This window comes from Oryctolagus cuniculus, chromosome 13 (genome assembly GCF_051225735.1).
Source record: "Oryctolagus cuniculus isolate XC-2025 breed Fujian yellow rabbit chromosome 13, ASM5122573v1, whole genome shotgun sequence".
Classification (NCBI taxonomy): Eukaryota; Metazoa; Chordata; class Mammalia; order Lagomorpha; family Leporidae; genus Oryctolagus; species Oryctolagus cuniculus.
In genome coordinates this window covers 78983692-79010957 of record NC_142879.1, presented here as the reverse complement: position 1 = coordinate 79010957, position 27266 = coordinate 78983692, and the positions used below count along the sequence as shown (strand labels likewise).

General features: G+C 38.0%; 1 protein-coding gene across 2 annotated transcripts; it reads left to right on the top strand.

Moving 5' to 3' along the window:
* Positions 1-1758: 1758 nt before the first annotated feature.
* On the top strand, positions 1759-25945 carry LOC138843187 (aldo-keto reductase family 1 member C1). 2 transcript variants are annotated; one of them, XM_070054968.2, is made up of 9 exons: positions 1759-1887; positions 4278-4445; positions 5188-5304; positions 6129-6206; positions 6955-7077; positions 17791-17900; positions 18663-18828; positions 21708-21790; positions 23358-25945. In XM_070054968.2, the coding sequence occupies exons 1-9, from the start codon at positions 1804-1806 to the stop codon at positions 23398-23400; spliced, it is 972 nt and encodes a 323-aa protein (XP_069911069.2). In that variant the 5' UTR covers positions 1759-1803; the 3' UTR covers positions 23401-25945. The 2 variants fall into 2 exon arrangements, with proteins under 2 accessions (XP_069911069.2, XP_089168513.1); XM_089312387.1 differs by lacking the exon at positions 6955-7077.
* Positions 25946-27266: the final 1321 nt, after the last annotated feature.

Genomic DNA, 27266 nt, shown 5'->3' with positions numbered 1-27266 from the left:
ATAGTCTGGGAAAGCAGGAAAAGTTGGCTCAATTGCCAGGGCTAAACACACTGCATCACAGGGCTGGCCTCAATGCTCATATTTTTGAAAATCTGTGAAAAGCTCACATACAACAAGACAGCACATCTGAGATTTGTGACTAACAGGAGCAGTTAAGGCTGTCATATTCAAGTACAAAAAATTAGCGTTCTATTACCAAATCTATGCAAGACAACTAGTTAAAAGTTGAAGTCATGAAAATTATTAGAATCCCACCAGAGACATAAAAGTATCATAATTTAGGCAACAGCACATTGAAGTGCAGGAAAGACTGGGAAAATTTGCATATTATAGATTATATGATCATTCTCTAAACTGGGTGATGAGAGATTCTAAGTGAGAGATTTGGCTTTGACTGAAGACATTTTTAATATTTTTAATATTTTTTAATTTGTTTTGAATTTATTAAAAGGAACACAGGAAAAAAAGTGACATATACACAGAGATCTAGAGAGAGATATATCTTGTATGTGCTTGTTCATACCATGAATCCTTGCAACAGAGGTTGGTCAGGATGACCCAGGAGCTTAGAAGTCAATCTGGGTCTTCCACATAGGTGTCTGGGAACCAAGTACTTGAACTATGATCTGCTGTCCCTTAGGGTTCACATAAGCAGGAAGCTGGGTTAGAAATGCATGCGCCTGGACTAGAATCAGGTCCTCAATATGAGATGTGGGCACCCCAGGAGATGTCTTAGCTGCTGAGTCAAAAGCCTACTACTGAAACAGGGTTTAGGGTTTGAGTGCATGCTTGAAAATTCCATTCCATGCAGATTGTCAAGGGAGAGCTTTGCTCTGTTTAGAAGGAAACATCTTTGTAATACGCAACAACAATAAACATAATTCTACAAGACTACAAAACACAGGAAATTTTAAAGTTGAGGATGCAAATTTGAAAATGATCTCTTTAGTCATTTTCCTAATTCTAATTGTGTTTATGTGTGTTTATGTGCATGTGTGTGTGTGTGTGTGTGTGTGTACGCGGTGTTAGATATCCAATTGAATGTTTAAGTAATATGATATTTATGGAAAAATTAAGAGAATCAAAACAAAAGGAGAGGGGCTGGCACTGTGGTATAGTAGGCCAAGGCTCCACTTGTCAGCGCAGGCATCACATATGAATGCCAGCTTGTGTCCCTTCTGCTCCTCTTCTGATCCAGCTTCCTGCTTATGACCTAGGAAAGCAGAAGATCCTGAGGACTTGGGCCACTGCAACCACATGGCAAACAAGGAAGAAGCACCTGGCTCCTGGCTTTAGATTGCCAGCTCTGGTCATTGAGGTCATTTGGGGAGTGAACCAGATGATGGAAGACCTCTCTCTTCCTCTCCCTTCGTTCTTTTGTAACTCTGCCTCTCAAATAAACAAATTAAATCTTTTTTAAAAAAGGAGAACACATATCCAGAATTTTCTAGTGTAATCAATAGCCTGCAATTATTTAAACTAATAATAATTTTCAGTACTAGGTATGATATTATAAACAGAAATTTTATTGAAAATGTGTGTTTTCCTTATTTCCATGTAGTTCTTTTAAGAATAAACTTTCATATATATATATATATATATGAACAACTAACTGGTTGAAATACTGTCCACAGTGTTTGAATTTGCTTTAGCTCCATTCTGTCCACATGCCTTTGGTTAATGATTGCACAGTATTAGGTCATTCACATACTGGTACCATCTCCTGAAGGCCTAAGAAGTGAAGACACGTGACTGGCTACACTGAGAAGACAGAAGGAACTGTGCAGTTACCTAGAGGAGACAATGGATCCCAGACGTTATGTGATGGAATTAAATGATGGTAACATCATACCTGTACTGGGATTTGGCACTGCTGCACCTATAGAGGTAAGTAAGCATAGTGTTCTTAGGATTGAATGTAAAATGAAATAGAATGTATATTAGTGGAAACCAACCTCAGTTTTGGAGTTACTTAGTTATCTCTTTAAAGACCCGATTTCCAGTGTCTCTGAGCAGGGGTGGGGGATGGTTATGTTCTAAGTTTCACCAGCCTGGAGCACAAGACAGAGGGTACTTAGACTTAGTTCTGCATCAGGTTCTGATCTCTTGATCACCTGTTGATTTTTCTCACCAGTGCTGGATTCCCTCCTTTTTAATCTTTCCCAGTTTGGCAGAAAAGATGAAAGTCAAGTCAAGAAGCTGTCTTTTTAAAGGTTGGCAGCCATGGGAGTGGTTTCTTTTCCATTTCATGGCTGAAACATTTTTTTCTCCTTGCAAGTAGACAAGATAGATGGAAATTTCTGTGGATGAACTACTGGGATAGATCATTAATAGAGTCCGGGTCAACTGCTCTGGGGTAACCTTGAGAATCACGCTGTAAATAGTGGACATGGGTTAAGCAGATTTTCTCATGTAGTACTGTGTCATCTGGGAAAATACCAGAAAGGAAAAGGTAACATGTTAGAGGATAATTGGAACATAATAAGAGTATGTCTAAATTACTAGTCCTCATTAATGTATGCTGTATTTAAGGAAATTGGTATCTGGGGCTCTCTGAAATGAAAGTCAGTATAGTGAATAATTTATTAGAGTGAGGAAGATTTTTTAGGACTAATATTATCCCTAGGTCCTGAAATTGTGTAACAAAGGACCAATTACTTCAGAATTGAAGTCCCCATTTTCTCCTGTCTTTGATAAAAGGAAATCTTAAAGTGGCAATTTTGGAGACATGTGACAAGACTTGGTTATTTTCAGGGCAATGTGTCATGAAGGGCATGGATAATGAAGGACACCAGCAGACCTTTAGCCTTAGTTCATTTCTTTGCCCTAACCCCAGGTCAGCACCAGATTGGTGTCAGGAGAGAACAGTAGCATTCAGTATCTACTTCATTCGGATTTCATTAGAAATGATCAATTTCTCAAATTCTTAAAGCAAATAGTGTGAGCTTGATTTCCTTTCTGATCTGTTACCAATACACTGTCAAATCTTTATTGAAATTTTGTAGATGTAACCAAAATTTTTGATTTTGCCCTAATTATAGCTACCCTAAAACAAGTGCCTTTTATTTGAAGACTGACACCTAGATTAAATAACTCTTGTGTGATAAGGCTAAGTTCTTACACATAAATGTATACGATAGGATTATGCATATTTACTTAAATGTTTAGCTTTTTCATGCAAACCGAGAGTCTGTGTAGAAAATATTTAACATAAATGACTGTTGTCTCTTGAATTGATTATTATCATAGTGGTTCCTGTTTAGGATTGGTGAACATAGTTTACCCCATTCCTTAAGTGATAAGGTTGTTGTTGCATCAGAATTCCTTTGAGAAATGAGTTTTAAGTGTAATTGCTTTCCCGTGGAAGAGTGGTACTTTGGTTGCTGTGCTTTCCTGTGGGAGAGTGGTATTTTGGTTGGTTCAGAAGGCCTATATAACCTGCCCCCAGTGAATAATTAAGTTAAGTCTCAAGACTTAATTTAAACAGCATTCCTTATGTGTTGTCAGAATTTCTTGGTGGAGGAATATGGTGTGTTTTGTATGACTACACTGCAAGGGAGCGCATTGAAGCTTGTACATTGGTTCTTCTGTACTTCCTACTATATGCATTTTTGCTGTGCTAATATTGCTTTGTAATCTCACCATGCAAATAATAACTACATGAAAATTCTCTGAGTCCTTCAAGCAAATCTGCAAACCTTAGATATACATTATTAATCATGTATTTCCTGAATCTGATAATTTCCTGGGTTGACCAGCTCTTTGTATTAAGGACAAAAGATGGGCCAGTGCTGTGGCATAGTGGATAGAGCCAACGCCTGCAGTGCGGCGTCCCATATGTGTGCCGGTTCAAGCTCCACTTCCAATCCAGCTCTCTGCTATGGCCTAGGAAAGCAGTAAAATATTACCCAAGTCCTTGGGCCCCTGCACCAGTGTGGGAGACCCAGAAGAATCTCCTGGCTCCTGGCTTCGAATCAGTGCAGCTCTGGGCCCTGCAGCTCTGGGCCATTGTAGTTATCTGGGGAGTGAACTAGTGGATGGAAGATCTCTTTGTCTCTGCCTCTGCCTGTCTGTAACTCTGCTTTTCAAATAAATAAATAAATCTTAAAAAAAAAGGACAAAAGATCCAGACAAACTGAAGTGGATTACTGACCCCAATTGTAGAAATAATTCAAAGTTTGAGGAAACACTGATTCTTAGAGAAGTCCTTACCACCATCTGAGTGAGGTACGTCTCATGCCTGGATCTCCACATACTATTATTTGTTTCTGTCTTAGGTTCCTAAAAGAGAGGGTCTAGAGGCCACCAAGTTAGCTATTGATGCTGGGTACCGCCATTTTGATTCTGCTTCTGTGTACCATAATGAAGAAGAGATAGGACAGGCCATCAGGAGCAAGATTGCAGAAGGCATTGTGGAAAGAAAAGACATATTCTACACTTCAAAGGTACTTTGTATATGCTGTTCAAGTGTGTTAGTAATTAATGTTTCAATTAAATCTCACAAATACATTCATGCATAATAATATAACATCCAGTTTGATAAGAGATGTGTGCAGTTTTAAATCTTTAAAGTGATGTCCCCTTATTTATCTGAGCCTTACTTCATAGCAGTATGATTTCACAAAGGTCCACAGAATAAGAGAGCTACCATCAGATTATGACTGTCCTTATTTTCTTTCCTCATTTATTATTCTGAATACAAATTTTCAATTGTATCAATAAAAGCAAGCACTATCAAAGAATTCTTTGGGATTTAAACATGATTTTGCTAAGTGCTTTGTAATTGTGTTTAACACATGTTTAAATCTTCAAACCATTTTTCCCCTTAGTCATGCAACTAATACTGACAATAATTCTTTGTCAACCAGTAAAAAGAAGGGAGAACAAGACTATTTAATTACTTTGTAAATTCCATCTAACATTTTTCAGAAAATGGACATTATATTACCTTGTGAAATATTTTATCTTTTGAGTAATTATTCCGTTGATCATTAATAATCAAATGTATGCATTGTAATGTCACTTGAATAGGTCAGATAAAAGGATATTCAATACAGAAGAGAGCATTTTTTCACTGTGCTGGTCAGTCTCTAACTAGTAGATTCATGTCCCAACATCAGGTGAAATGAAAAATAACCTTGATTAATGTATTAATCCAGCACAACTTTCAATAATTAACCTTTGCAGCTTTGGTGTACTTCCCATCGACCAGAGCTAGTTCAGCAGAGCTTGGAAGAATCATTGAGAAAAGTTCAACTGGACTATGTGGACCTCTACATTATTCATTTTCCAATGGCTTTGAAGGTAGGCAATTTGAATGAATAAATCTTTTTCACTTCAGCTATTGGCATGGATAGTTATCAGTAATGGGCCCTCATTTTTAGTCATGATTGAATTAAAACTATATAAATGTGTGAGAACTTAATTCATGTAAGTTACAGAAACTACTCAAGACATCCTATGAACAGAGCTTACTGTATTTTATAATATTTGAGTCCAAATCATGGTTTAAAGTAGTCTTCAGAAATGATTTTGTTTATATCAATTCCTTACTTCTGCATTACCACAAGTGTGGCAAAGTCTTTTAATTTGGTGGAGAATTTGACATTGAGACATTAAAGGCTCATGGTCATTGGTTCTTGGTAGCTTCTCTAATCTTACAGCATCAAAATTAATCTTTATAGCACCTTGATTGACCGTGGTTTTGTCATGTACTTGTCCTTGGAATAAATGCGTTCAGGGAGAACACTGACTCCTCAGCTTTCGTCAATACTGCAATTTATTATTGTTGAGGATCAAGGCTATATATCTTATTTCCTAGTGAGAGAGACACAGTTCCTGAGATGAAACTATAGAAATAAGCAAAGTAACAAGTCAGCCAGGAGACATTATTAGGCTCTGGAAAACAGTATACACACACACACACACACACACACACATGCAGAGTTCTGAGAGAATAGAGGAAATCTGTCATCAAAAGACATTAAAATATTTTAAATGTGTGTGTAGGGGATGTTGTTGCATCTACTTTACAAGGTTTAGTGTCTCATCCTAGGTATACCCAGGAGCATTTCATGGGTGGAAACTTCAATTTCTAGCCATCACTTTAATGACTGCTTTTATTCCAGCCAAGTAAAGAGCGAATTCCAAAAGATGAAAATGGAAAAGTAATGTATGACACCGTGGATCTCTGTGCCACATGGGAGGTGAGTTTGAGGAGATACCAGAAGAGAATGCTGGGGAGGGAGAGTCAGGTCCTCTTCCACCTTTTGAATGATATCCACAATTCTGGAAACAGAAACTCCTGATTTTGAAAGTGGATGTTTTGCTGTGTGTTGGCAGGGAATACACTACCGCGATATAATAGTAAGAAATCAAAATCAGGATTAAGCAGATGTTTTCCTCCATCTGCACTTCTCTCAGTTTTTTTTTAAAGATTTATTTATTTTTTTGAAAGTCACAGTTACACAGAGAGGAGAGGCAGAGAGAGAGTGAGAGGTCTTCCATCCGATGGTTCACTCCCCAGTGGCCGCAATGGTAGGAGCTACGCTGATCCGAAGCCAGAAGCCAGGAGCTTCTTCCGGGTCTCCCATGTGGGTGCAGGGTCCCAAGGACTTGGGCCATCTTCTACGCTATCCCAGGCCATAGCAGAGAGCTGGATCGGAAGTGGAGCAGCCGGATCACAAACAGGCACCTATATGGGATGCTGGCGCTTCAGGCCAGGGCGTTAACTCACTGTGCCTCAGCAGCGGCCCAAACTTCTCTCAGTTTTATAAGGAGGACATATTAATATTTTTTCTTACACTGCCCACCTTGTTCCTCCCCCTCCCCCTTTTTTTACTAGTTTTCTCTTCAGGATGTGCAATGTTATTTATCTTGTCAACATTCAACAATGTTCTTATTAACAACACTTCTCATTTGTAAATATTATTCAATCATTCTTCACTTTTACAGGCCATGGAGAAATGTAAGGATGCAGGGTTGGCTAAGTCCATTGGGGTGTCTAACTTCAACCACAAGCAGCTGGAGATGATCCTGAATAAGCCAGGGCTCAAGTATAAACCTGTTTGCAACCAGGTAAGGGCCTTCAGCCTCCTTTTTTTTTTTTTTTTTTTTTTTTTTTTTTTTTTTTTGACAGGCAGAGTGGACAATGAGAGAGAGAGACAGAGAGAAAGGTCTTCCTTTTGCCATTGGCTCACCCTCCAATGGCTGCTGCGGCTGGCGTGCTGCAGCCAGCCACCACGCTGATCCGAAGGCAGGAGCCAAGTGCTTCTCCTGGTCTCCCATGCGGATGCAGGGCCCAAGAACTTGGGCCATCCTCCACTGCACTCCCGGGCCACTGCAGAGAGCTGGCCTGGAAGAGGGGCAACTGGGACAGAATCTGGTGCCCCGACCAGGACTAGAACCTGGTGTGCAGGTGCCGCAGGTGGAGGATTAGCCTATTGAGCCACGGTGCCAGCCAGCTTACAGTTCTTAATGTGATCTTCTGGGCAGGGTGGACTTACCCTTGAGTTATTAAGCATGACCAGAGTTCAGATGTGTACATGTGATGTGGAGGGAAAGGAAGATGATAAATGCCTGGAATAGTCAGTCATCAGGAGACACTGAAAATAATATTAGGTAGATAGAGCATATGGGTTTGTGTGTATTCAAATGCCCTAGTTTTTCTCTTGACATCTGCTTTTAGATGTCTCACAGCCACAGATCCATAACATGTGAACTAGAAACTGAAAAAGTCATACAGGTTTGAGGTAGAATGTGAATCTGTTTATGGTGGTACCAGTGGTGCATGAATACTCAGATACTTTTAGTAGAACCAGAGCCAATCCTATGCCTGACTCTATCTAAATCTGTATCTCCTCCATTGCTTTTGCCATCAAGTATCTCTTCCAGCTCATCTATTTTGTTTCTGATTCTGTGCCCTAACTTACTTCTTAAGATCTGGTAGCTCTGTTGTAAGGATTCTAAATTAGAAAAATATAGCTCGTAACATTTGCAAATTTTTTATTTACTGATGATGCTTTAAAATATAATATTACATGCTGGTGTTGTGGCTTAGAAGATTAGGCCTCCACCTTCAGTACTGGCATCCCATGTGGTCTGCAATTTGAATCCCAGCTGCTCCACTTCTGACCTAGCTCCCTGTTAATGCATCTGGGAAAGCAGTGGAAGATGGCACAAGTAATTGGGCCCTTGCACGCATGTGAGACATCAGGATGAAGCTCCTGAATCCTGGCTTCAACCTGGCTTAGCCCTGGCTGTTTCAGCCATTTGGGGAGTGAACTAGTAGATGGGAGATATCTCTTCCCCCCATTCTCTCTCTTTCTCTCTCTTCTCTCTCTGTATTTCTGCTTTTCAAATAAATACAAAAATCTCAAAAATTTACATATAATATTAAATGTTTTTTTTCAAATTATTATCACTACACTTTTATTATGAAAGCTTTCAAATAATCAGAAGTTTTGAAGCAATTTGGAGAAAATTCATATTTTCCTGTTTATATATAAAATTGTTGCCATTTTGCCAGGTTGTCAAATGTGTGTAAATACATGCGGATTTTACAAATATGCACAATAATTTACTGAACTCATTCAAAATATTTGGGAGACATGACTACTCATCCCTACAGACCTCCAAAACATCTAAGAATGTATAGATTATCCCCCAATGTTGCATTTCCATGTTAGATCTAAGGAATGTGATGATTGTCCTCTGATATCATTTAAAATACAGCCACATTTAAATTTTCCAGTGTTTTCCCATTGCTTCCTCTACTGCTCGATTCTTCATTTACCCACAATGTCCAGTACCAGACCGGGCCAAAGCAAGGAGCTGGAAAGTCAACCAAACTCTCCCATGCATAAGGCAGGGATCCAACTACCTGCTGCTTCTCAACAGCTGCACTGGAAGTAAATTAGAATTAAAAGTTGATCTTTTAGGGAACAAACCTAGGCATTCTGATATGGGATGCAGATGACTGCCTGCCTATCAATCCCTTTTCGTATAGACTGATTACAGATCCTTCCCCATCCCCAATATAAACAAAAAGATTTTGTAAAATATTCTGGATTTTACAGATTGTTGCTCTAAATTGACAGGTAATATGTCAATGTCCATTCCAATTTTCTGTTCTTTAGAATTTAGATTTGAACGTGTCATCATTTCCAAATTGAACACATTTAGTAGGAAAATAAACTTATCATGTTGTGTTCTTCAAGTTGTACTGCACTGAGAATCATTGAATGATGGGATTTCCCAATGTTATAGATTTCTTTTATAAAAACTTTTTTCTTTACTTGAAAGGCAGAGAGAGGGGGAGAGAGAGAGATCCCATCTGGTAGTTCATCCTTAAATAGCCACAATAGCTATGGCTGGGCCAGGCTGAAGCAAGGATATTGGATATTGGATCTCCATCCAGGTCTACCGTACAGGTAGCAGGGCACTGACTACTTGAGTCATCTGCTGCTGCTTGCCAGACAATTACCTGAAATATGAATCAGATGCAGAGCAGCCAGGACTCAAAAGTGGGCATGGATAAGGAATGCTGGCCTGAAGTTGGTGACCTAACTCACAAGATCACTAGATCACAACTGGTCACTTGGTTAACTCACCTTTTTAAGCATTATTCCCTTCCTTCATTGTAATTACTAATAATCTTTTGAGTTTTAACAGTCACAAGGAATCATATGACAAAACTTATTTTCAATAATATTTTAATATCCTTTGATGTATGTTTTCCTGGATTGTCGCTCCCTTGCCCGCAAAGGAACGACACTGTTCGCAGCTTATCGGTCTTCAGTAGACTTTTAATGAGAAAATAACAGTGACAGAGAAAGAATGAAGGGAGGAGAGTGGACAGAAAAGCCCCCTCCTTCTTCAGCACACAGCTTATATACAAAATCTGGCCAATTGCAAGCAGGCTCAAGTCCATGCACGGAACACTCCAATCCACTGTCTGTTCACGCAGTGTGCACGCGTCCTCGGGCCAATCAGATGAGGTGTCATGCAGCAGGCAGGCTCACCGCGCGGTCCTCGGCGCCATCTTGTTGTTTACAACATTCTCAACTCCTCTGGAAAGTCCCGACCATGGGAAAGCATTGCCCTAACCGAAACTAGCAACATCCACCTTGTGATAAAGACACAGCAACAGCTATCAGACCGACCTTGACGTGGGGGCTCCATGGCTGCGCATCCCATGGAGCCCCACATCTCCCCCTTCTTTATTATTTAAATGGCATGGAAACATGCCTATCTTAGGTACCCAATGGCGCGCTACCTGCTTACCCGTCATGGAGGTAATAGGAAGCCTGTCCTACCCTCTGTCTTAGGTTGCTAGTAGCGCCCATCAGTGTTTACCCGTCTTTGACTACCGCTCCATCATGCTAAGCCATACTTCTTTGTTGGGGTGAGATCGCAAGGTGGCCAGCATAGCCTGTTGGATTATCAAGTTGGTATTCTGCTGACGGAGTGCTAAGACTTTGATCCATCTGGCGATGAAGGCAAGGCCCAGTAGTACTATGACAAACAAGCAACCGATAGCGACCCATTCTTTAACTTGAGCCCTGTCTTAGGTAGGTACAGGATGTGGAGTGCCTTACCCATTTTTGAGTACCATTTTAGCCCAACATTAGGTGAGAGATGAAACATACAGCCAAATATAAATTATTTTTGATTACAAAGGAGGTTTGGTACAAAGTTTTAAGTGATGAATGTCAGTCCATACAGACTGTAGCAAAGTTAGCACAAATTGCAGAACACACGGAAAACATCCCATACAAAGTATGAAAAGCAGTAACAATCCAGCCAGCATTAATAACCAATGAATCCATCGAAACCCTACAAATGTTAGTGGGTTAGCAATAAATATATGTTGCATTTTACTCTTTTAAGTTTATCAATAACACTCTATATATGGCATTGTTAGTAATGTTAAAACAACATTTCCCTGGAACAGATTTACAGCTTATATGATCTTTTAACAGCAAATAATCGATAGCTGCTCGGTTTAAGAGTACTCCTGAACGAACTTGATCCAATTCTTCAGCTATATTGGGTAGCGCAGTAGCAGTAAGATTGCTTGTTTTGGTCACCAAACCTGTAAGCCTTCGTAGGCCACGATTATTTCCATAAGCCAATCCAGGAACTCCCACTAGCTGTTTAGCCATGGTGAAAGCAGGTCTCCAATTAAGATGACATCATCATCACAGTTCTCAGGTAATGAGCATCGCTGTTGTGCCTTTGGAAATACAGATGTTAGCATTGGGGCCACACGGCCCAATGAGCAGTTGCAAAAATCATCAGAGGTTAACAATGTAACAGCAAATTGGTTGCATAAAAATACCCATCCCTTAGGAGCCCATGTCCCATACCAGTACTGGATCAGGTCCATTCCATTGATTGGTGATATGATCCTTCCATTTTACCATTGTTCTTACCCCAGCTGTTTGTGGATGCCACTGTTGATCAGCTGCAAAACGACCATCTTTATCCAATGTGAAAAAATTTAAAATGAATAAAGCACGTGAGAGCCATTTGTTAGGAGAATGGGCAAGAACCCTAAACTCCCCCTTTTGTTTATATTATTAAAATATTGTTTTAAAGTGTGATGTGTACGTATAAGAATGTCTTGACCCTGAGGATTATAAGGAATGTCAGTAACATGAGATAGAAAATTACACAAAAAATTTCTAAAAGAGGCAGAAATATAAGCAGGTGCATTATCCATTTTAATCTGCTTTGGAGTTTCTAGGGAAGCAAAAGCTTGTAAGCAATGGGCAATAACATGTCTTGTAGCTTTACCTGTATGTAAGGAAGCAAAAATAAATTTAAAACAAGTATCAGTGGACACATATATATATTTTTGTTTACCAAATTTCATGAAGTGGGTGATATCCATTTGCCATAGTTGATTGGGGGAATAAATCACGAGGATTAATTTGAAAGTGAGGTACTGGTAATTGGATGGAGCAAGTAGAACAGAATTTTACAATTTGTCGAGCTTGTTCTTGAGTAATATTATGTTTTAAGCATAACGTATGAGCATTTAAATGATGTAAAATGGGATTTTTGTTGCTGTATCAATAGAATATATGCATAGAGCAGAATCTGCCAAATGATTGCCCTCTACCAATGGTCCAGGAATATTGGAATGTGTTCGAATATGACCTATAAAGAAAGGACAGGTATGCTGTCGAATGACAGTGCAAATGCGAGAAAACAAAGGAGAAGCAGCTGAGGATTCAGGAAGGAATGAACAAGTGTCCAATTGAGGCACCAATAGGAACACATATTTGCTATTGGTGTATATGTTAACCACTACATCCAAAATAGACTGTAATGCAAGTGCAACAGCAGCTAATTCAACTAGCTGTAGAGATGAAAAAGAGGTGTTAATAACTGCATGGTGCCATCACAAATTACAGAAGCTTGACCTCCTTTTAGGATATTGAATAAAGTTTTAAGGTCTCCTGTTGTGAGGTGGAGATGTACAGAAAGCCAATTAATATTCCCTAGAAGTTTTTGAAACTTATTTAAAGTCTGTAAAGAATCCAGTTGTAAGGTGACTTTTTGTGGAAGTATTTTTCATGGGTACAATTGGAAGCCTAGATATTGATAAGGATATTGAAGTTGCATTTTCTCAGGGGCTATGATAAGACCAAAAGCAGATAATTGCTCTCTTATTACTGTCAGACATTGTATCACCAAAAATTCCTCGGGTCCAGCTATTAAAATATCATTTATATAGTATATAATATATAAATTGCTATATTTTTTGCAAATTTTTTGAAGAGCAGCATCAATGAATTGTTGGCACAAAGTATGGCTATTAGCCATTTTTTGAGGTAAGATCCTCCATTGGCATCTTTGCATAGGTTCTTTAAAATTTACTGATGGAACACTGAAAGCAAATCGGGGACAATCTTCTGGATGTAAAGGTATAGTATAAAAATAATCTTTTAAATCTATTATTGCAATATAAGAGTCCTTTGGAATTGCAGTAAGCAATGGTAAACCTGGTTGTAAAGCCCCCATAATTTCCACAGTAGCATTAACAGGCCTAAGGCCTTGAAGCAATCGCTATCTCCCAGATTTCTTTCTGATAACAAAAATAGGACTATTCCAAGGAGAATTAGAAGAAACTATATGTCCTGCTATTAATTGTTCTTCCACCAATATCTGTGCAGCATTTATCTTTTTCCTGTAGTAAAGGCCACTGATCTACCCACACGGGATTATCTGATTTTTATTTTATTTTATTTTTTGTATGGGGCACAGGCTGACCAGTAGCCATCAAGGGAAACCCAAGTCTCTCTGGTCATGATTGACAGTTAAAGGAACTGGAGATGTGATGCTTTGTTGTTGTTTGCCTAAACCCTTACCTGGCAAATGACCTTGTTGAAGTATGTTAATGGTAACAGTCTTACTTGGACTATGTATTAAAGCCCCCATTTGAGTTAGAATATCATGTCTCCAGAGATTAACAAATAATGCAGCCAAAATATAGGGGCGACAGGCTCCAGCACTACCTGCTTCATCCTCCCATTGCAGCAATTTGGAACTTTGTGTTAATCTTTGACTCCGACCAATACCTTGAAATTGAGTTATGGTAATTTTCTTTTTCCAATTTGTGGGCCAGCTTGCTGCTGAAATAACAGAGGCACCAGCTCCAGTATCTAAAAGGCCACTGAATAACTTTTTATTTAATTTTAAGAAAAATTTGGGTCGGTCCTTAGTTATGGGTTGTATCCAATAAGCATCAGAAGATCCAAAACCGTTATTTTCTCTTTTATTTAAAAAAGACTGACCAATTGAAGAGAAGGGGAACAGAATCAAGTGAGCAATGCATTGTCCTGGAGGTAAAGTTACATTATTGGCTTGAGTCATAATTTTTATCTCACCAGTAAAGTCAGTGTTTATAACTCCAGGAAAAACCTGTAACCCTTTCATAGTTATACTACTTCTGCCCAGTAGGAGACCAAAAAACCCAGTTGGCAAATGACCAAAAATCCCAGTAGGGAGGCCTTGTGGGCCCATCTCAGGGGTCAATACTGTATAGGAGGTGGCACTGAGATCCAGTCCTGCACTACCCTCTGTGGCTCCGTGGAGGAAATTGATGGATTTAGGGTGTTCTGTTGAGGAACAAATGTCATGGCCCCCAAAATCTGTTGGGATGGGGCCTGGGACCAGCCCCGCTTTTAGTTTTCTGAACTTTATTTATTTAAGGAATTATCTTTTTTATCAGTTTTGGAGTGACATTTATTGGTCCAAAGCCTTTCCCTTTAGCACCAGGGGCAAATCCCAGGAGGAGGGGCTTTTTTGATGTTTGACATTTGGACAATATTTGTACATGTCCCTGCTGCCCACATTTATAGCATCCTCACTTATCAGGTATAGCCCTCCTTGTTGATTTTTGTAATGACATACCAAGCAGAGTGGCAGGTCCTGAATGTTCTGTTTTTTAAATTAATTTATTTTGTTAATTTTTTATTAAAGGGACTATTACAGAACACCTCAGCCACAATAGCCAATCAATTCATATCTGCGTTGTACTTATGTTTTGTAGAATTTACAGTACTATGGGCATTACTAGGCAATTTTCACATAGCACCAGAAAAGGATCCATACTGAGAATTAAACATCATTAGTAATCATCACAGGCACATTTAACGTTCAGCTTGACTGCGTGTTCCCCCGGGATAAAACAGCAGCTCAGAGGCTTGCTCCGGCTGCCCCTTAAAGCCCCCAAGGACAAGGGTGGCTCATTGCCAAGATGTTAGGCAAGCAGTGTGTCCCATCCCGGATCTTGGCCAGAGAGCCAAGACACGAAGCATGCCCACCTGTTTATCAGAAAACTTTCCTTTATCCCCCTCCCCGGGAGCTGGCCAGGCTCCCGAGGAGCAGGAGAAGGTCATCTGGCAGACAAGTTATTGTTTATTAGAGCCAAACAAAGACACAAGCCTCTCCATCCCAAAAGTCTGTCCTTACATTTGGCCCTAGAGTTGCACCAAGGTATAGGCATAATTAATATATCATAAGAATATAATACAAATTTTCTATACAAGTATACATCCAGCAATCAAACACAATAATATTCAATATGTTTTAAGGATAAATTGAAACATATCTGAGGGAACTAGCCTCTTATTATCTGTAATTATTATATTTCTGCAGGTGTGTGGAATCTTAACTACTTGCGGCATGTTTTGACTTACATTTTTTTTTTTTTTTTTTGTAAAGCAAACCAAGCATAATCTGCTCAAGCATTCCTATCAATAATAGGGGTAGAGTTAGTACATAGAACAAAAACAGAATGGGTAGTCCGGACACTTTGTCACCACAATTTCTCATTTCACATAGTAATATGAACTTTATAACAGAGAACATTTACTTCAAATGAAATATTTAAATGCAAGGTGAGGGCTGTCCAGTGTACACTGATCTATATTTTTTACTCCCAGTGTTTCTTATCCACAGCACCCTCTTCAGCAAACCAAGGACTAATTGTTTCAACAGCACTGATAAACTGCTCTACAGTTTGTTTCTTTAACCCTATTCTCTATATCTGCAACAAAGTTTTCACAGCCTTTGTCACGGCTTGCTTTGTTGTTTTTTTTTTTTTTTTTTCCCCCAGTAAATCCCAATGTTGCTCATTCACGACTCCTTTTGTTAACCAAGGACTATTTTTATAGCATTAATGAACCGTTCTATGGCTCGCCTTTTTTAACCCTATTCCCTGTATATGTAATGGAGTCTTTATAGCTTTTTTTTTTTTTTTCCTAGGGGCCGATTTAGGGAGAGTCAATGGATGATACCGCAGCGGCGGTTCGTCCTCTAAGGACAAATTTGCTAGCCTAGTCAAACTGAGATATAAATGAGATGGCCCCCTTGAGCGCAGGGGTGCACTCGATGGGGGATGGTCCTTCACTGAATTTTTCTCTGTCTCATCCAGTGGTTTGTCCCTACAGGGACCTTTGTCCATCTGTTTCCTGTCCCACTGACTACCACAGTCACTAGACTGACTATCATGCCGAGACTCCTCCTGAACTTTCTCTAGGAGCTCGCATCCTTCATCAAGTAAAAGCCCTATGCTCTCAGTGGGGTCCTGAAGTGTCTGTTCAATGAGTTGCCATAATCTAAGTATTTCTACCAGCTCTCCAGCTGCTCTCAACTGTCTCCCTACTCTCCGCCACTGTTGCTCATCTAATTCGCCACCTTCCACAAACCATGGTGATGTCTTGGCAACAGCCCTAGTGAATGCGCATACTGTAGCCGCCTTAAAGGGCGTCCCCACAGCTTTTAACAAGCAGCTCAACAGCATGTGCAACCTAGTGGTGGACAGAGAATAGTCCATATGGAGGTAAAAAGGAAGTTTCCGCCTATTTCCTGGCGTTTCTGAACACTTTGTACTCCTGCCTTTTAAGGGATTCTTTTACCCTTTTTTCTGGCGCTTAATTTCCCCGTCTTTCTCGAAGGAACTGCGGTTTCTATTCTTTCCCCAGCTGGATTTCTGTGCACACGCACGCTTACCTTTTGTTCCTTACCTATTCGTGGGTGTAGAAAGTGGTCCGAATCCGAGTCACGGGACCACTTGCCGCTCCCTTGCCCGCAAAGGAACGACACTGTTCACAGCTTATTGGTCTTCAGTAGACTTTTAATGAGAAAACAACAGTGACAGAGAAAGAATGAAGGGAGGAGAGTGGACAGAAAAGCCCCCTCCTTCTTCAGCACACAGCTTATATACAAAATCTGGCCAATTGCAAGCAGGCTCAAGTCCATGCATGGAACACTCCAATCCACTGTCTGTTCACGCAGTGTGCACGCGTCCTCGGGCCAATCAGATGAGGTGTCATGCAGCAGGCAGGCTCACCGCGCGGTCCTCGGCGCCATCTTGTTGTTTACAACATTCTCAACTCCTCTGGAAAGTCCCGACCATGGGAAAGCATTGCCCTAACCGAAACTAGCAACATCCACCTTGTGATAAAGACACAGCAACAGCTATCAGACCGACCTTGACGTGGGGGCTCCATGGCTGCCCATCCCATGGAGCCCCAGACTGGATTGGTTATTTCATTAGAATTTGTAAACGCTAATTTTCATTTTTAACTGCTCTTTTTACTTTTCTTGTATTACATTGAATGTAAAACTATTTCCATGATATTCTGCAATGATTCCTCTGTGATGGAGTAGGCATTAACACCTTCCCTTTAGTTAACCATGTTCCTAGAAAGAAGTTAATGTAATAATCACCACCAGCAGGGGAAAATAGTTTTTCCTCTGGCTTTCTCTCACTATGCTTGTTATTGTGGATGTGAGTTTGTATTTATTCTGTGGATTAAACTTGACTTTACTCATTATTTATTATGATGAGGAAATCTACATGAATATCAGTAGCAGGACGCCTAGCAAACTAACTATTTTGTTCAAAAGGCTTGCTGTCATGAATCCTTGAACAAATACTTGCCTTCTGGCACAATTCAATGTCAAATATTCAAAGAGTTCCTTCTTTTTTCCAAAAAAGGAAAATTTCATGGTTCCTCTTATTGAAAAAAATGTTAAACATCTATAATCTGGTTCACAGAGTTGGTTCATATCAGGAATTTATTATTTATCCTTGCAGGTGATAGCAATTTTAATATTCTTTTTAAAATATCATCCCTGGAAGCTGTTAATCTCAATTTAAACTTTGTTACTCAGGTTTTCTTTTTGTTTCTTTTCAATTTGAATATTTCTCCTTCACATCAATATTTGTACTTCCAGTAATCTTAAACTCTCTGTGTTGTCTGTCTACAGGTGGAATGTCATCTGTATCTCAACCAGAGAAAACTACTGGATTTCTGCAAGTCAAAAGACATTGTTCTGGTTGCCTATGGTGTTCTGGGAAGTCAAAAATATGGAGAATGGTAATGTGCACACTAGCAAACTTACCTAAAACACCTTTGCTGTTGAAACGTTTGCATTCACAGCATAACCACTTTTCTGGCATTAACTCTGAAGTGTTGCAGTACAAGGAAGAATTTGCATTTCTTTTTTAAAAAAATAATTTATTCAGTATTAACGTGAGCAGATTTCATGTATTCTGCATATACAGATTTAGGAGCATAGTGATACATCTCATGCTACCCTCCCTCCCGACCACACTGCCACCCTTTCTTCTCCTTCCTTTTTTATTCTTTCTTATAATTTTTATGATGATCTACTTTTGGTTTATTTTATACTCATAAGACTAAATATACTAAATAATAAATAATTCAATAGATAGTCAGCAGAAAATAACACTGCTCCTCAACAGTAGGGACAAGGGCTGTAAACAATCAATCGATCTCAAAATTCCAATTTTGTGCATCCATATTACATGTTTTTCGTACTCAATTAGTTACCACAGAACAGGGAAAATGCATTCTATTTGTCTTTCTGGGACTGGCTTATTTCATTAAGTATAATGGTTTTCAGTTGCATCCATTTGGTTGCAAAAGAAGGATTTCATTGTTTTGGATGGATGAGTAGTTTTTCATTCATTAAATCACAGATGACAGTGGTTCTGCTGCCTGAGACCACATTTGAGTAGCACTGGTCTGGAGTAGGCACTGTAGTCTGTTTTGGAATCCTCCTAACAAACCAAATACACGAACTCAGAAATTCAGCATTGTTGCCTTTCCTCCTAGGGTGGATCAGAACACTCCGGTTCTCTTAGATGATCCAGTTCTTGGTGCCCTGGCGAAAAAGCACAAGCGAAGTCCAGCACTGATTGCCCTTCGTTACTTGCTACAGCGTGGGGTTGTGGTCTTGGCCAAGAGTTTCAATGAGGAGCGAATGAAAGAGAATTTGCAGGTGATGAGTGGGGCTGTGGGCACTGGGGCTCCTACAGTATCCATCACGTGTGTCCTCTTTGTAGGCACTCGGGTTACCTTTGTGGTATCTTGGTGTCCCTGTCATCTCCTGTGTGTTTCTTCTTATTGCTCACTTGTAAGTATTTTCTTTTGCTGTAGAGGAGGGAAGCCAACATGCTTAGATTGAATTGCAAGAGTGCAGAATTCTGAGGTTTGTGTTTCAGCGTGAATTCTGCAATTTATTGTGTAGTCCTGTCAACTGGCCACTTTTTTTTTTCTTCAATTCCTTAAATAAGGTAGTCGAATTGGTTATTATTCTGCCTACAATATTTTCAATTTTATTTTGTATTTCCCTTAGTTCTCATGTAGTTTAAAATTTATATATTTTTTCACTCTGTTTTATCTCTTTAGTCTGGCATCTAACCAAGTCTTACTTAAGTGAATTGTTTTTTATTTTAAAATAGGAGACAACTATAATACAAGTAGCTATAGTATTTGTAAAACACAATCTTCCCAAGGTAGAGATTTAATTTAAAAAGTTTTATTATGATTCCCAGCTTTGTATTTTGACAATTAACTTTGACCATTTGCACTCAGTCCTCTGCTTCTCTTCTTGTCTGCAACCTTTATGTATTTCTCACTGAGTCTCTGCTGCCTTTGCTGGACAATGCGTGAGCTCTGACTCAGAGTTTTTATTGAGACACTCTCTGTTCTGCTTCACTTCTCCCCATACAGTTTTTCTCCTTTCAGTAAATTATATCAGGCTTTATATCATCCCATTGCAGAGTGCTGAGGCATTTTGTGCATATTTGCAAAGCCTCCTGGGAACAGATACACGATTACTTCTGTTAAATACTATCCTAAACGTGAGTTGTAAGATAGGCCAGCTGCATTTAACAAGAGCAAGGATGCTGGGATGTGTGAAATTTTGAGTGACATTACTATAAACAACCCTTCATATTGATTTATTCTGCATATCATTTTCAGACTCAGATGTAATTGTTGAGGCATTTTATTCCAAGATGTGCCTTAGTTTTGATTCTCTATATAGTCTCATTTTATGAACAAAAGTTAATTCTCAGGGTCATCAAATTATTCTTGCCTTTTTTGTGGTTAATAAGTGTCATGTTTTGACCTATAAGGGAAAAGTATAGTATTATACTACATTAGCTTACAAAATTGTTGTTGTCTTTCCTTCCAAATTTAGACTTTCACCCCACTGGAATTTATTTATATATTACTTGGAATAATGATACAAATACACCTATATGTTTACTAAATGAATAGCAGATATACTTAACAACAATAACATTTCTGGACTCTGCTTCTCTTCACTGTGTTGACTTACTTTTCTGTACTATCTTAATTATATTGAAAAATACATTATATTGTGAAGAGTGGTAATTTTCTCCTACATCCTTTTATTGATTTTTAAAAAGATTTACTTATTTTATTTGAAGGCAGACTGAGAGAGTGCTGCCTTCCCTTGCACATTAGCAGGAGGTTGGTTCAGATGTGGAGCAGCTCAGACTGTAACCGAACCATCCAGTATAGGATATGGTATCACAAGTGGCAGCTTAACCTTCTGTGCCACAAAACAAGCCTCTGTATTATCTTTTGGAGGAATATCTGGGCTATTCTTCACTGACTATTCAGTGTTATAAAATTTACAATGACTTTATCAACTTCCACCTAAAGTCCTTAAGTGGTGTGTATTGAGATTGTCAATCTATTTGGAAGAACTGGTTTCTGATTGACAATGTTGTGGATCCTAAGTGTACATGAGTAGGTTAATTTATAAAAAAAAATGTGGTATTTTTGCACCATGAAATCCTATTACTTGCACCAAAATGGCTGGAACCAGAATATACCATGTTAGTTGATAAGGCATGTACAAAAGGACTTTTGCTGCATGTTCTACAAAACTTATGAGAGTTAAATAAGAACACAGGATGCTGATTACTAGAGCCCACAATAAACAGAAAGAATATGGGGAGTTTGGATTAAAAAGCAGGGAAATTTGAATTTGGTTTGGTTTATGAATTGTGACCACATACTAATATCAGGTGGATGTGAGTAATATGGGAAGTGTATGTACGAGTCTACATTTTTTTGTTTTTAAATTTAAAAGCAATATGAAATAACAAAATTTTCCAAAAACCAACAAAAAAGGCTAAAAGGAGAATTTTAAATATGCAAAAGAGATTCAGTAATATAGTAGTGAAAGTCTATTTGCTGGATTCTTTTAATTTTAAGCTTCTGACATTTCTCATTTTCTCTGTCTCTCTACTCTGAATCCTCAATTTAGGGTCTTAATAAACAACCTGTCAGGCTTCCATTTGTTTTAATATGTTATCAGTTAGTGACAATATTTTTGATCTTTAAAGTACCCTCAAATTAGACAATCATATCCTCAAGGATGTTCTCCTAACCTTTGCACCTGATGTCACTGCATTTGAATTATGTTGAGAAATATTTTTCACTTTCTACATGTTAATGGATGGAGTACAAAAATCCAACTATCTCCATGCAACTTGGTAAAATATCTTATATATTTCAAAAGTATTCCCCTAGATTTTTCTAGATTCTATGATACATGGTCCATTTATCTTTGTACTTTGTCAGCTTTGATTCATCTCCAGCTTCTTTTGGGATCTTTTGTCTGTAGTTTTGTGCAGTTGAAATTAACTAAATCTAGGTATTGATTTCTATTTACTTTTAGCTCTTAATCACATTAATGTTTTATTGATGTCTTTAATAAGTTTTGGAAACTTCTTAGATATTTATGTATTGTCCTTACACCATTCAATGCAATCCCCCAGGATTTTCTTTCTTACAAAACACAGTAGAAATAATTAAAAAAATTTTACTTTTTGATAGGTTTTTGAATTCCACTTGACTCCTGAAGATATGAGAGTCCTAGATGGTCTGAACAGAAATATTCGATATGTTTCTGCGAGTTTGTAAGTGCCTTTGGCTTATATCTTGCCACAACTTATTTTTTGAGCAAGAATGTAGAATGAGTGTTGGAAGTTACCTCAACATCAGAAAGCTAGAGTTGAACAAGGAGCCTGGCGTGAGACAGGAACTTTCTGGAATTGTCTTCTCAGTTTCTCAGTAGAGCTCCAGTTATTGACACAGGAACTGGTTGAGAGAGTCCATGTCAGTATGGACTTTCATACATCCCCCACTGTGCTTCTCATTCCGTGGCACTTTTCAGATCAGGAAATACCATTGTTGAATCAACATCTCCACAAAGATCTCTGTAATCTAGTGTGATTTGGTAGGCATACACTATGGATATTATCCACGAGGCTTCTTCAGTGTTTTCAGAATCCAGTTAATATCACCTTCCAGGAACCTGATGAATTCTTTCACAGATTGAAGGCATTTACATTACCACTATATTCCATGCCTAAAATTCCCATCATCTTCCTATGGAATCATTGATTGTATCCCATCCATTTAATGTTTTGAATATTACCCTATTTCTCCCTTCAGTTTCATTGTATATTCAATCAAGACCCCCAATCACAATTGCCTGCAGAAAGGTTGGTCTTGATTTGGTCAATGGAGCCCTTAGTTTGTATTCTGTGAAATACAGATATGTTAAATTAGTAGATAAGTTATGGGGAAGATTTGAAAATGAATGGAAGAGTACATAAGCAAAAGAACCATAAATGGAAAGATTTTGTAGTCAAAAAATTTTTACTTACTCTTCAAGATTGAACGTGATAGAATATGAGGAAGGGAATATTTCGTTATTGACGGTTAGCTCTAATATGTATTCTTTCTGTCTGTGGTAATTTTGATTTATAATAGAAAAAAGGGATGATTTATGAAATGACATTAGCGTGGTGTAAAATCGATTGTACTGAAAATTTGTGGATATTTGGTCATCAAGGCCGGAAGTCTCACTATTATAGAGAAAAATTGAGAATAATAGAGACATAACATAAACAAAGAGAGATAACCATTTGTAATACTACTACCTCTTTAACTGGTAGTATTTATTGGTCATATTTGTTACTCTACATATGTTGTTGCTATCAAATATGTACATATCAAAAACATACTGTAAACTTCATAGGCATGAAACTCTCTCTTATAAATTACATTCTTTCCATTTCTGAATCTAACATGGTATTTTATATAAGACAGACAGTCAGTAAAATTAATACGTTCTTAAGATTGGAGAGAATTTTCTAGCATCAACTTGAATTTGTAAATGTTAAGACTTGATATCACTTGGCTTTATTGGCATATCTGGCTTAGGGAGAGAAGTATGTTTGAATTTTGACTCTGTGTTGTTTGTTAAATTCCAGGAAAAAGTTTAATTTGAATAATTTGGTTATACTTGTAAAAGTATTTATTATAAGGTAGTCATCATGAGAGTAAGAAAGGCAGAATTGTTAACCAGTAAGAATATACAATGATTAATCTCCCTAATGCCAGTTACAGAAAAATCACTAGTAATTACCATGTATGTAAAGGTATTAAATTCAGATTATGCATTTTTTCTCATTTTAGTTTGAATGGCCACCCTAATTATCCATTCTCTGATGAATATTAGCATGGAGATCTTCATCATGACTTCTACCAGAAGCTCCTTGTGATATGGCAGACATCTCACACGCTGATGATTAGAGACCTCTCTTCTGGATCATCCATGATGCTAAACACCTCACAAGAAGCTAGAGTTAAATTCACAGTAGAGGAAGCATGTACACTAAATTTTTGTCACTTTCATAAAATAGTTAATGTTGACTTCTTCTTTTTTTTTTAACTTTTATTTAATGAATATAAATTTCCAAAGTACGACGTATGGATTACAATAGCTTCCCCCCCATATCGTCCCTCCCACCCACAACCCTCCCCTTTCCCACTCCCTCTCCCCTTCCATTCACATCAAGATTCATTTTCGATTATCTCAATATACTGAAGATCAGCTTAGTATACATTAAGTAAGGATTTCAACAGTTTGCTCCCACACAGAAACATAAAGTGAAAAATAATAGATGATTTTTTTTAAATGATGATGAAATCAGATCAGACCTATTGTCATGTTTAATCCCCGTGAGAGTCAAGTTGGGAATTGATAATTTCTTTTTTTTCTTTTTTTTTTTTTTTTACAGAAGATCAGTTTAGTATGCATTAAGTAAAGATTTCAACAGTTTGCACCCCCATAGAAACACAAAGTGAAATATATTGTTTGAGTACTCGTTATAGCATTAAATCTCAATTCACAGCACATTGACTTCTTCTTTAAAGATTCCGACTTACATGATTTCTTTCCTTTGATTGCCTTACTCCCCAAACTGATTTTCCTGGAAGTTTGAAAACCATTGGTGGGAGTTTCAAGCCATTCCATTGACCTTACTGAAGTAGAAGCAGGCAGAATTGTTGGCCTGTAGGGAGTTAACCGCTAGTAGGCATTTTTCAGTCAGTTTTTCTCCAGTGCTTCAAGGAAAAACAAAACTCACTGCATAGACCCTGGAAGGTAAGGCAATACTACAAGAATAACCAAGAACCCAGGGGTCCCTGTGAGAAGCTCAAGCATAAGAGGTGCAGAAACTGGGAAAACAGATATTCTCTTTTTTTTGAAACTACTTTTTGAAAACTTTTATTTAAGGTATGCAAATTTCATGTACTTCAAATATACAGATTTAGAAGCATAGTTATAATTTCTACCCTACCAACCCCTCTCACCCTCACTCCCATCCTTATTCCTCCCCCCTCTGATATTCCACTTTTTTTTAAAGATTTATTTGTAAGACAGAGTTACAGAGAGAGTTAGATATAGAGAGGGAGTGGTCTTTCATCTGCTGGTTCACCCCTCAAATGGCTACAAGGAATGGAGCTGAGCTGATTTGAAGCCAGGAGCCAGGAGCTTCTTCTACATCTTCATATGTGTGCAGGGGCCTGAGAATTTGGGCCATCCTCTTGCATTCCCAGGCACATTACCAAGGAGCCGGATCATAAGTGTACAGTTGAAACTTGAGCTGGTACCCATGTGGGATGCCTGTTCTGCAGGCTGGGTCTTTAAACCATTGTGCCATAGCCCCAGCCAACCACTTTTTATTTTTTACAAAGACCTATTTTAGTTAACTCTATGCTCTTAAGATTAATCCTATGCCTAGTAAAAAGTTCAACAAATAGAATGAAGGAAAAAAAAAAATACTGGTCCTGAACAGTCAAGACAAGGCCTATTAAATCACCAGATTGCAACGTGTCAATTTCTCTGTTATAGATTGCCTTTTAGGACACAGATCAGGGAGAACATATGGTATTTGTATTTTGGGTTGACTTATTTCACTAAATGTGATGTTTTTCAAGTGTATCCATATTGAATTTGGTTAGGGAAGTGAACGTGAGCCAACTTGGTTAGTTGACTAGGAACTAGACACAGGGGAAGTTGAAGAGAAGGCTATTTTGTGTCTTGCACACATATTTGTAAGTTTGCCTTATTTTCTATTTAAAACATTTAAGAGGATAAATTTTATAAATTCATATTTATTTTTAGACTGAGGAAAATGTGATGAGTATGGAGTTGAGCACATCTATGTTTGGAAATATTGATAATTGGTCTTTCAATAATCATATCCTGAATATCAAAGAAAAGTTTTCATAGTGAATTGATGAGCCAGAGCTCAGCGTCAGATTCTTCAATTACGATTTTCAGGAAATCCAGGGATCTTGCTTGGCTTTTGGGGTCCAGAAAGTCAAAAAGAAAACAAAACAAAGCAAAACAACAGCAAAAAAATATTGGCTTGCTGAATTGCCACAAATATTAGCTCTATGTTCATGACTTTTTTCTAGTTTAAAAATAAATGTCAACTTTAATACTATCAGTAGTTACTTGAATTGTAAGTGACTTGAACTTATAAATCAAACGGAAGATAAAACAACAGAGTGAATAGACAGCAACAGGATTCAACTACTTGGTGTTTAAGAGGTTCACTTTAGATCTAAGGCCACAATAGTTTGTACCTGAAATGGAAAGATAGTTCATGCAACTAGTAATCAAAAGAGAACTGTGTTAGGTGTACTAATGTCAAAGTAAATATAATTTATTTTAAAAACTGTGACAAGAAATAAAAGCCTTAAATGTTGAGAAATTTGTCAATCCATTGAGATACGTGTAGCTAAGTAAAAACACAGATGTAACAAATACCATAGCTCCAAAATTTATGAAGTATTTATGAAGTCTTGAGAGAACTGCAAGAAGAAAAAGGGATCACTACAATACTAGCTAGAAATATCAACATTCAATTTATAGCAATTGTTAGAACAAGTAGTAGATCAATGTATACATAGAAAAAAGAGCATCATAAACAATTATATGACAGCAATTAAATAATCCAGAGTAAATAATCAAATTTCTAGAAACATACAATATTGAAGTCTGAAAATGAAGAAATAGAAAACATGAAAAGACCTCTTTTTCTGGCAAGGATATTAAATCAAAGCACAACCCCCCCACCCTCAAACCAAAAAAAGAAAAACCATAACCAGAGTCTTCACTAGTGAATTCTACCAGAAATTCAGAGGAGAGTTAATATCAATTCTTTTCAAAATCTCCCCCAAAATTGCAAAGGAAGAAACAATTCCTAAGGCATCCTACGAAGCCAACATTACCAACCACAAAAAGTCAGGCAAAGACATGATCAAAGAAAAAATACAGGTAAGTATACTACTCACTACTATGCATATATTCCCTACTAAATATCTGCAAGCCAATTCAGTGGCATAATACAGAATATAAATCATGACCTAATAGGATTCATTCCTGTGATCTAAGGGTTATCCAGCACACAAACATCAGTCAATCATTATGACACGTTAGTAAGATGAAGGAAAAACCTCCAGAATATCTCAATTCAAGCAGAAAAGGCATTTGAAAAACTTCAACATTCATTCGTGTTCAAAACTTGAAACAAACTAGAAAGAAAAATAGTCTTTCTCAACTGAATTAAGTCCATAATTATAAAACCCACTACCGCCATAATTGTTGATGTCAAAAACTGAATAGGTATTTCCCGTTGTTCAATAACAAATAATGTCCATTTTAACACTTCTATTCAACAACATACCAATTTAAGTAACAGGAATAAAGAGATCTTGCAGGAGGTGACAGGAACAAGTGAACACCTGAAACTAATCTAAGCTGAAAATTGGTGGTCAAGACTGGGGGACTGATGTTATAAGCTGCATGACAGGAGGTGTAGAAAAAAGATATGGGATATAAATATGGGTAGGTGGGAGACAAAGCACTATTTTTCCCCTCGAGGAATTTGAGGGAAATAGCAGGGCTGTTTCTGAGGATTCTTGAGAGGTTTTAACTATGGTATTACATGAAATTCACAACCTGATGGAATTTTAAGTAAACCCACATCGATCACCCTTGATTCATGGAGTGTATTCTTGGGTGAAGAAATT